This window comes from Eschrichtius robustus, chromosome 3 (genome assembly GCF_028021215.1).
Source record: "Eschrichtius robustus isolate mEscRob2 chromosome 3, mEscRob2.pri, whole genome shotgun sequence".
Classification (NCBI taxonomy): Eukaryota; Metazoa; Chordata; class Mammalia; order Artiodactyla; family Eschrichtiidae; genus Eschrichtius; species Eschrichtius robustus.
In genome coordinates, this window is record NC_090826.1 from 20599755 (window position 1) to 20611538 (window position 11784).

At 44.3% G+C, this 11784-nt stretch overlaps 1 protein-coding gene across 1 annotated transcript in view; it reads right to left on the bottom strand.

Moving 5' to 3' along the window:
* Positions 1 to 10912, bottom strand: part of PAFAH2 (platelet activating factor acetylhydrolase 2) — a 37160-nt gene extending 26248 nt beyond the window's left edge. The window contains exons 1-4 of the mRNA XM_068539203.1: positions 10822 to 10912; positions 4973 to 5114; positions 3851 to 4004; positions 2973 to 3069 (exon numbers count right to left, since the gene is read on the bottom strand). Of these exons, the coding sequence (XP_068395304.1) occupies positions 2973 to 3069; positions 3851 to 4004; positions 4973 to 5062 (341 nt within the window). The 5' untranslated portion in view covers positions 5063 to 5114; positions 10822 to 10912. The remainder of the gene's footprint in view (positions 1 to 2972; positions 3070 to 3850; positions 4005 to 4972; positions 5115 to 10821) is intronic.
* Positions 10913 to 11784: the final 872 nt, after the last annotated feature.

Below are 11784 nucleotides of genomic sequence, written 5' to 3' on the forward strand. Positions count from 1 at the left end.
ATTACCAATGGCATTTTTTACGGAACTAGAACAAATCATCTTAAAATTTGTATGGAGACACAAAAGACCCCGAATAGCCAAAGCAGTCTTGAGGGAAAAAAACGGAGCTGGAGGAATCAGACTCCCTGACTTCAGACTCTACTACAAAGCTACAGTAATCAACACAATATGGTACTGGCACAAAAACAGAAACATAGATCAATGGAACAAGATAGAAAGCCCAGAGATAAACCCACGCACCTATGGTCAACTAATCTATGACAAAGGAGGCAAAGATATACAATGGAGAAAAGACAGTCTCTTCAATAAGTGGTGCTGGGAAAACTGGACAGCTACATGTAAAAGAATGAAATTAGAATACTGCCTAACACCATACACAAAAATAAACTCAAAATGGATTCGAGACCTAAATGTAAGACTGGACACTATAAAACTCTTAGAGGAAAACACAGGAAGAACACTCTTTGACATAAATCACAGCAAGATCCTTTTTGATCCACCTCCTAGAGTAATGGAAATAAAAACAAAAATAAACAAATGGGACCTAATGAAACTTCAAAGCTTTTGCACAGCAAAGGAAACCATAAACAAGACGAAAAGACAACCCTCAGAATGGGAGAAAATATTTGCAAACGAATCAACGGACAAAGGATTACTCTCCAAAATATATAAACAGCTCATTCAGCTCAATATTAAAGAAACAAACACCCCAATCCAAAAATGGGCAGAAGACCTAAATAGACATTTCTCCAAAGAAGACATACAGACGGCCACGAAGCACATGAAAAGATGCTCAACATCACTAATTATTAGAGAAATGCAAATCAAAACTACAATGAGGTATCACCTCACACCAGTTAGAATGGGCATCATCAGAAAATCTACAAACAACAAATGCTGGAGAGGGTGTGGAGAAAAGGGAACCCTCTTGCACTGTTGGTGGGAATGTAAATTGATACAGCCACTATGGAGAACAATATGGAGGTTCCTTAAAAAACTAAAAATAGAATTGCCATATGACCCAGCAATCCCACTACTGGGCATACACCCAGAGAAAACCGTAATTCAAAAAGACACATGCACCCGAATGTTCATTGCAGCACTGTTTACAATAGCCAGGTCATGGAAGAAACCTAAATGCCCATCAACAGACGAATGGATAAAGAAGATGTGGTACATATATACAATGGAATATTACTCAGCCATAAAAAGGAACGAAATTGAGTCATTTGTTGAGACGTGGATGGATCTAGAGACTGTCATACAGAGTGAAGTAAGTCAGAAAGAGAAAACCAAATATCGTATATTAACGCATGTATGTGGAACCTAGAAAAATGGTACAGATGAGCCAGTTTGCAGGGCAGAGGTTGAGACACAGATGTAGAGAACGGACATATGGACACCAAGGGGGGAAAACTGCGGTGGGGTGGGGATGGTGTTGTGCTGAATTGGGCGATTGGGATTGACATGTATACACTGATGTGTATAAAATTGATGCCTAATAAGAACCTGCAGTATAAAAAAACAAACAAACAAAACAACTAATACTAAACTTTCGTTGGGTTATTTGTATGGAAATATGTTAATATAAATGTTTCAGACATTACATGAAATTTCTAAAAATCTTATATGTTCTGGTATAATGTTATAAGTCATAATCCTAGTTATTACCTTAAAATGTATATCTCAGAAATAACTAATTTTCTTGTCAACTGCATTGTTATGAACTTTCATCAGATCTTTAACTGTGGTCATTTTTAAGTCTTTTGTCATTTACAGACAGTTCTGTGTGTACTCTGATGCTTTTGCAAATATGTTCCTATAAAAGGGTTTCATCTTTAAGAAATTCATGGAAAAGACTCTGACAAGTACAGGATTCTGGTAACTGACTGTACTGCTGAACTGAATGAATAAGCATTTTCAGAACTCTAATGAAAAACTGATGAACTCATAAAAGTGCTAACAAAAGATCAAGATGAAAAAAAAAAATTAATTACATGGGACTGAGTGAACTGATGAGGATGAGTATAATTTTTGTGACTTTCTGTCTGAATTAAAAAAAAAAAATCCAACAAGGACTCAGAGGCAAAGAATATACAAATCAATTTTCACTGCAAAGTAAAGGAGCTGTTACAGTGGAGGATTACTGGACTGAATGTCAATATTATGACATAGTATGAGTGTGTTTCATGTTTGGTAATTGCAATCATTGTTGCTTTTGTTGTGGTCATCCATGTACAATGCTTGGTGTCAGTCTATTTATCTCTTGTAAAAATAAAATACAGTGTGTGTGTGTGAAAAAAAAAAAACAAAAAAAACTTGGACCAGTGTTTCCTGAAATCTGGTGAAAGAGATCTTACAGCTCATCACCCCACGATCCTCCACGTAGAGAGACAGAGAGGAAAACTGGCAGGCGTGTGCACCTATTAGGTGCCTGTCTGATTCCTCATAACCCACACTGTGGGAGCGGCATTCCATTTGACAGATGAGGAAATTTAGGCTCAGAGAGTTGTACCACAGTCCCGAGCCCACAGAGTGCAGTGGTATGGCTGAGATTTACAGCTGAGGCTGCAGGCTCCACGGGAGCAGGAGCGAGTCTGTCTTCATCACTACGCCAGTGCCCCAGGCCAAGGTGCCCTCAATGTAGGTTGAATAAATGACTCTCTGACCATAAAGCTCAATCTCCTTCTAGTACTTCTGGGCTGTTATAGAGGAAGAAAGCTAAAAGCAAGTATTTATATAAATGCTGGAACATGAGAAGCCAAGGATATAAAAGGCTCCACCGGGTGAAAGGGGCCTGGGGGAAGGCCTTCTAGAGAAGGTGGACCCAGTGCCTTGGGATGAAGCACATGGTAGATAAGAAAACTGGCAAATGGAAATATGTGTTTCCCTGACCTTTGAGAATAAGCTAAGACTCAGCAGCTGCAACCAGGCAAGGAATATGACAAGGTCTGGGGCAGAGCAGCTCTTACCTGAAGGCTCCCAGGCCATGGGAGAAGATGATCAAGGGGTATCCAGAGTCCTTTGTCTTAAAGGGGCCATTCCAGCTAACAGGCAGGCGACAAGATCCTAGCAGAGACAAGGGCTATAGAATCTCCGGCTGAATGCGAAGGGCAGCCTGGGCACAGGGGTGATGAGGACATGTGGCCCTCCTCGCAGAAGAACCACCTTTTGCCCGAGCAGCCCAGGACAATCAATCACCTATTCTTTCCCCTTTTCTCCCCTAGGGAGCATAAACACAACAGAAAATGGGCAGATAAACCCAAAGGGGAAGTACTGAACAACTTACAGGGTAAGTCCCTGAGATGCCAAGGCAGCGGGTAGAGTTCCTAACAGTGGGGCCTTTGGGGAAAGGGGATGATTCAATGTCATCTGACCCAGAAGAGGGAGGAGCTAGAGAGGCAACTGCAGGAGACAGTATGCTCCTTGGCAGTTAAGAACGTTTCTTTGATCTACACTATAGTTGGCACAGAGTGGAATTAATACGTGCTGGGTAAATGAGTAATAACCACCATCCATGGAACACATTCTATATCCCAAGCACTGCACTAGAGTACATGTCTTACATATGTCCCACACTATAACCCAGCAAAAGTATCAGATATTCAGACACATTTTAAGTAACTTGCCCAAGCCCCACAGTTAGTAAATGATAAAGTCTGGATTCGAATCCAAGACAGTCTAACTCTATAACCAAAGCTCTTATGTACATAATTCTCTCCAACTCTCCATACCACACTGGCTAATGGATGCCCCACTACAAAAGGGCTGGGCAATGCAAACTGTAATGTACTGTGTCTGCCTTGGGATCTCCTAGGAACATAATCAAGCAGCTGGGAGAGAATCTTACCCACAGCCAGGTTGAACAGCAAAGCCCCCCAGCGCTTATTAAACTTCAGGTAATCAGCCAGGCCAGTGAAGTACTCATAGCGGGGAATCCACAGGGGCTGCTCTGTGGTCTCCTCTGCCTCTTGGCAGGGGTAGAAGAGTCGAAAGAAGCTCCCCTGTAAGGAAGAAAAGAGAGCAGCTGCTCAGAGCAAGAAGCCCAAGCATGGCTAGATTTCCCAACAGACACATTCAGCAGGTGTTTGGGGCACCAGCAAAGCACCAAAACAGGGAAACTCTACCTTCAATTCATATACCTGAATTTTGTATTCAGAAAATCCAGAAAGAAGCAATTTTATGTTTAGCATACATGCAAGGCTTATGTCATTTCAAACAGCCAACTGTATTTTGAATTACATCTGAGGGGTACTACAATATTCCCAATGCTTGAGATATCAAAAGATTTAAATCTGGCCCTGAGCCCAGGCCTGGAGGAGTCCCAGGAGCGAGGCATTAGCCCTCACGCTGAATGAGGCGGCACTGGTGGGTCACCCAGGACAATCCTCCAGGCTGGCCCCTGGGAAGCAACAGCAGCACACTCATTTTACATGGGAGTAGGTGAGAGGTTACCAGGAAGTATGTGCCTCTCACAAGGGAGGGGGGAGTTCAAGGGCCAGCAGAGAATAACCTAGGAACTGATGGAGGGCAAGTCCCCAACCAAAGTACGAGAGGGAAATAGACGAAGGCAGGAGAGGAAAAAAAGGAGACTGTCTTCCTACCCGGGTCAGGGAGTCAAAGGTCAATGGCACACGGTCCACTGCTCTTCCTCTCATACACTCAGATTAAGATGAGATCCAAAACCTTTCCAGGATCAGGCATCTGCTCTCAAGACATCTGAGAGCTACCTTTGAAGCTAGAGGCCCCATTTCCTCTGAGCCAGAAAAAGAACCCATAATCTCTTGTCTATTGAGATGCTTCTAATTGGAAAGAGGAAGAAAAAGGTCAGGGAAAAGAGACCTAGGGGCTCTACAACCAAATCCAGACCAGCTCTAACTCAGTTTCCTCCCACCTGGAATTGCAGCATCAGACTCACTATCGATAAGTCCTGTGCAGACAGAAGCAGCAGAGGCATGCTGGAGACACTTACCTGGAGACTCTGACCCTCCATCACATCCCCACAGCCTACGAGGTGGGATCCCGTGACAGGCGGAAAGCCCACGGACTGGTTGACCCCCATTTCATCACCAGTTGAACTGAACAACGACTTGGGCCGTGGCTGAACTTGACGGCTAGAGGGTGGAACAAAGAACAGCCTCTTGCTGGTTTCCTCTCAGCTTCCTGTTGCTTATTCGTGTCATCTGCCACCCCTATCCACCCCTCCTTATCACCCCTCCTTCCCGCCGGTGACTCAGTCAATCTTCCACATCATCCACTTGGCTACACTGCCTTTACTAAGGTTTAGGGGCTGCTTTTTCTGTTGTTGGTGGTGGAGAGGTAAGGAGATGGTCATGAAAAGGAAAGAGAGCCTCCATACTCCTCAAAACCCACTAACAAGTGTTTATTCAGCACCGATTATGTGCCCAGCACAGCAGTAACTGCTGCAAGACTATAACACAGACCTCATGAAGCTAAGAATAACAATAACTACTGCCATCAATTATTTACTCTGTGTCAGCACTGAACTAAGCTTTTTACATACGTTGCGTCATTTCATTCTCTCAATAACTGTCTGAGGGTGAGACCCTGTTTTACAGATGAGGAAACTAAGGCATGAAGAGGTTGAATAACCTTCCCAAGTCACACTGCTTCTAGGTGGCAAACTCGGGTCTGTCTAATCCAGACCTGAGCTCCTAACCCTCACTGATCCTGCTCATGGGGAGACTCAGTTACACATATACAAAATCACTGCCCGAAACTATTAACTATAAAGGCACTTATGCCGGGCCTTGAAATATGAGGAAGATTTTAGAGGCAGGGGAGAAGAAGGAAAGCATTTCTAGAAAGGACATAATGTAAGAGCAGAAAGGGGCAGAGATACGGAAGAGTATGATGTGGGCAGGAGATCAAACAGGAGCCTTCAACATGGCAGGTGTGCATGCTCTGACTAGAAAACATTCCTGTAACTTGGCTGCTTCGTAAATTGGGGTTAATGCCACTGCTCTCCGTCCCTCTTCAATCATATCATCACAGCAACATCACGCTTACTCTGTGCCAGGAACTACACCAAGTGCTTTACATACATATATTATTTAATTAAATCCTTACAACAATCCTCTGGGATATGTATTGTTATCTCATCTTACAGATAAGGAAACTGATGCTTAATAAAGTTAGGTAATTTACCCAAGAACATAAAGCTAGCAGAGCCAGAATTTGATCATGGGCAGTGTGGCTGTGACAGTGGAGAATGTGAGCAAACTTCTTGATATCCACTCTATCCTGCCCTCCTACACAGAAGCCTTGTGATTTGGGTGGGGCTGATACCTCACTAACTTCTAGAGTTGGGCCAATCATCCCTTGGTATCCCCGTCAGTATCCGGATGAAGAGTGGGCTCATGACATAAGTTGGTCCAACCAGAGTAAAGCCCAGGACTTTGGTTTGATGGTTGAGGGTGGAAAAGTTCTTTCTTGTTTTGAGCTAGAGTGATGTGCGGATATGAAGCCTTGAACTGTTGCAGCCACTCTGCTACCTTTTGGATGAAGCTACTTGTGGAGGATGGCAGAGCTGAGAGAATCATAGAGAAATACAGTCATATTTGTGAAGATTTTAAGAATCTCTGGATTAGATTGTACCTGAAACCTGACCCAGTCCTAGACCTTCTAGTTACAAGAGCCAATAAATCCCCTTTTTTATTTAAACCAACTGGGTTTAGATTCTATTGCTTGAACCAAAAGCACGTAAACAGATACACTGAGTCCTGAGCCACATTTTCAGTCATTACATTATTCTGCTTTCTTTAAGATGCTCTGGGATGGATCAGAAAGTTCAGGTCAAAGCATGCCTGGGCAAGAAGAGAACTTAGAGATCATTTCTCCTCACAATTATCCTCTGCACCACCACCCCCCTCAGCCCAGTATATAAATGAGCTTTACTGATGAAGAAATCAAGTTTAAGAGGTTATGAGAGCTGCTCAAGAGGTTAAGTGAGCTGCTCAAGGTCACCAGAACTATTATTACACATAGATCTCCTCATTGCCAACTTCCAATTGTCTGATCTAATGGAAAACCCCAGACAACCAATAATACTAATGCCATTCTATTTAACTTTGGAAGATAATAAGTGATATTCTTTCTACTACAGACTTCTTCATTTTGTTTCTCTGAAGCAAATTTAAAAATAAACCTAATTCATTTTAAAAAGAAGCCCCTGATGCAGTCAGTGGACTATTCAGCCAAAAGGAAGCTGAACGTGTGCTGCTTAGTCTCAGACCCTGACCTTTTCCCCTTGAGGGCAAATGTACAGAGGACCCACGGCGGGTGGGGAGGGGGCACAGGACATGGCACCCACATGACAATGAAGCAGCGGCAAGTTCTCACTGCCATAAAAGTGGGTCAGACAAAATACTGTGGGAGTTCCAAGAAGAAAGAGAGCTCCTTTAGCTTGGAAGGGGAGGGCAGGGGAAGATGGGAAGATTGACTTTCGAGTAGAAGAATGTGTGAGCAAAGGCACAGAGGTGAGAAAGCACACTTGAGAAACCTCGAGAAGTTCGTGATGGATGCAAGGTGAGAAAGGAGGATGTGACCAGATTTGGAGGGTAGCAGTCCCTCAAGTGCTAGGCTAAGGCGTTGGAATCTACTCTGGAAATGAGGTCGTGCACATGGGAGATATAAAGTCTGAAAGACCCAAGTTTGAGGCCCAGCTCCTTCGCTGCCTAGCTTTCTTACCTTGGGCAAGTTACCTGATCTCTCTAAGCCTGATTCCCCATCTGTACAATGGGAATGCTACCCATCCTCATAAGGTTGCTATGCAGATAAAATGAAATAATGCATTTAAAGCACCTAGTGTAGTACCTGGCTCTTAGGAAGTACCCAGGAAATATTTGTTGATTGTGTGAAAAGTAGAAACAATAGGATCTGGCAACTAAGTGGATCTGGGGAGTTATGGGAGAGGGAAGAGCCAAAGACGAGTCAGGTTTCAAGACTCGGTGACCAGAATGATAGTAACCTCTTATAGGAAGAGATGTTGGTCTTAACCCGAACAGAGAACACTACGTGAGATAGGAATCGGGATGAGGGCACTTGAGAACAACCAAACAGAAGGGGAGCAGAACTCTCTGGCAGTCCTGGAAAGTTTCTGGGAAGGTCATCAACTAAATTAAATTTGGAAATAAATAAAAACTAAAGAAGCTAATTGACCAGAGTGAGGCTAACATGAAAATGAATCTGCATTCCCTGGGCTCATACTGACTGATGCACAAGTAGAATGGGAAGATGGGAAAATCCAATCTGACTTGCAAATTTTGCCTAAGAAACATCCACACCGAGCATCCAGAGTCATTTCTAATAAATGCCATGGAATTCGCCAAGGAAATCAGCCCAGGTGTCTCTACCTTCTTTGGCTCACCTTATCTAAACAATTCGCGGTGGTGCCTGCCTAAAGGTCTCTCTACCCATCCAAACCTGTCCCAACCATCAAAGCCCAGTGAAATCTCTGGTCCTCTGTGAAGCTTTCCAAGTCCTTCCAACCTTCCCTCCTCTCAACTCTGAGTACTGTCTGCCTCCCTCACCTGATAACCAATCACAGGCTGCCTCAGGACAGCTCTTTAATTAGTACGTATTCTAGCAGTTTTCAATCAGTAACTTGCCTCCAATAAGTGGTCCAAGTAGAATCTAGATCAGAAGTTCCTGAATCTCTTATCACAATCAACTGGAAAACTTTTCAAAAATATAGGTTTTAGGGCCCCCATTGCCAGAGGTCAATTAGTTTATAAAGCTTCCCAAGCTTTCTGATCCCCAAGGTTCAAGAACCTCTGGTCCAGATGGTACCCAGGATTTTTCTTTTATTCAGACGTGTGCATGCAGCAAATATTTACTGAGTGTATATGGTATTCCAGTCCACCATTTTCATATTAATGAAATGATAATGACTGTGATACCACTTGGTTTAATCCCCATGGCCACCTAGAAGCATGTTTCTGCCAGTTACTAGGCTTAATGCAGTGCCCTGCACATAACTGGTCTCAATAGTCAGTTTATCCAATGAATGCTATTTAATTTTTTACACATGTATGCCTTATCTCTTCAGATATGCTACAGAGGTAGGCAGTGTTTTACATTTCTTTGGAGTCCAAACCATCTATCCTCATGCTTTCTCCACATAGTAGGGACCCCAAAAATGCTTCCTTTATTTGGCTTTGATTTAAACCCTCTCAATCCTTTAATCTCTGTCTTTTTGATCTAAAAATTAGGCTATATGGTATAGTGGGGGAAAAAAGGCTTTGGTGACAGTCTGAACTCCACTTCCATCACTTAATTGGCTGTGTGACCTTGAGCAAGGTCCTTCAATTCTAAGCCTCTGATAACTTCTCCACATGATAGACATAATAAATCACTCATGAAGTTGCTGATGAGGATTAAATGAATGTATGTAAAGCACCTGACATATAGAAGGCACTAAAACCATAACAAACTACATGACCTCTCTCAGCCTAAGTTCCCTATAAGTAAAATGAGGACACTTCATAAGTGAAAATTAATAAGAAAAGTGATATTGCCTAGGGCCTGGTACATTTTAAGTGCTCATAAAATGCTAGGAATTAATTAACAATGCTATGGCTCTCTTTCCTCATACCCAGGTAAGCTTTTTTTTTTTTTTCCAGGATTTTTGTGGTTTTCTGGATTAAACCCTTTGACAAAATGGTTTCTTTCCTCCTGGCCTTTTCGAGTCTGAGACACCGCTCCCAAAACCAGCGTCTACTAAACAGGCCCAGAAGAGCCCAGAGGGAACGGATAGGGCTTACACTGCAGCTGTCCATCTCCTGCTGGGGCCCCGTTTCCAGTGTTCAGGGACCACCCTTCTGCCAGCTGTGTGGACTTTTCATCACTGGCTATTTCAGGACAGAGTCCAAGACAAGCACTTCTCTGGGGTTTCCTTCCAGACAAAGCTCTCTGGAGTCTTAAAGCTCATTAGTCTGTGGTCTCTGGGGAAGTGAGGAACTAACATCCTGCTCTCAGAGAATGGAGACACCAAGTGCTCAAGGGGCAGGTTTGAGCAACAAGGGGACAGAGCTATAAAAGGAGCCAAGAGTTTTTCAGAGCATTAATAATTATAGTAAAAATAATCTCTCGCTTGTGGAGGCTTTACAGTTTATAAAGCACTTTCACACGTATTAGCTTATTGGCTCCACAACACTGCCTAGAGCTAAGACGGAGAGAGCAACTGTCATCTCCATTTCGTATTATGAGTTGGCCAAAAAGTTCGTTCAGGTTTTCCGTACCATCTTTCGTAAAAATCCGAACGAACTTTTTGGCCAACTCAACAATAGCTGAAGAGAGTGAGTCCCAGAGAGGCTGTATGATCTGCCCAGGGTCACAGAGCGAGAGAGCTGCAGAGCTGGAATAAAACACAGGTCTGCTGACTTCCAGTCCTGGGCACTTCCGTGGATTGTGAAGAAGGAATGGCGACCCTTCTTTCACTAGTATGAAAACCAGGAAACTGAGGGTAAGAGTGAAGCACATAAAAAGTGTGGAGCACAAAGAAGGCCACGCTTCAGAGAGGTGACGCCGTGGGCTCGGGGTGGGGCTGTGGGCTCCGAACGAGAGAGCTCACCGTGGGATTCCAGGGGCGCCGGGAGTGAAAGCGCAAGATGATAGTGGGAGAATAAAGGGTGAGGGCGGATATTGGAGGTGTCTCACTCAGTAGGAAACAGAAAAGATAAAAGACTAATGTGGATTAGTCTGGGATTGAGACGAGAAGCCCCCTCAAACCGGGCTGGAATGCGAGCAAGTCTGCAGACCCCTCAGTCCAGAATAGAAGCTTTCTCCAATCAAACTTACCCAGTCAAGTTGACCTCTCAGAAGCAACCCAAATGGTCAACTCGAAGGAAACGGGAAACTGCCCAGGAGCCAATGGCCCTTTGGTAGTTGTAGTTTCCAGAACTCGAAATTAGCGCTTAAAAGCACTTCCCGCCTCTCTGTCCGGAACTATAACTTCCGAGGTGCACCGCGCAAGATGGCACATTACGACCCGCCCCCCCAGGACTACAATTCCCAGGGTTCTACACGGCCCCTCGTCTTGGTGTGAAACCGCCCAAGGCCCGGAATGCGGTGCGATTCCTCCCCCTGGTGGTCGAGGAGCCGCCACCACGATTACAAAGCCCGAGCGGAGGGTTACTGCTTATAGTCCCGGTTGGTAACCCTCCGCCTCACCGTTCCTCAAATAATTCCTGGGCGTGCCTGGAGATAGCCTGGGCTTCGCTTTATTCTCAGGGACATGAGGAGGAGGTCTGAGCTTGTTTTGTGTTCTCCACCTTGTGCTTCCAGTGAGAGTATAAGACTGATCATTCAAATTAAGGGCGCATTTCCCACCAAGCTTAGCTGTTGACACTTGTGGTATTCCATTGTCCTTCTTCAGAAACTCATGGCCAAGAACTGAGAGGAACCTGAGAGATTCCTCCCCGCCCCTCCGGCCCCAGCCCTTCCATCCATCCTCACTTTGCTGACACTATGCTGATTTTTAGGGACACACTGGTGAACAAGTTACTGTCGCTAGCCTCGAAAGAATTCACAATCCAGCGGAGGATTCCGACAAATGAAGAATTACACGGTGATACGAGCTCTAATGGGGAAGACGCAAGGGGTTATAGGAGCCTTCTTGAAAGGCAGCACCTGCCCAGGCTTGGGAGAAATGGGACGGTGTCTTCAAGGCTTCTTGGAGATCTTAGAGAAATGTTAAAATTGAGAACTGGGGGTTTCCCTGGTGGCGCAGTGGTTGAGAATCTGCCTGCCAATGCAGGGGAC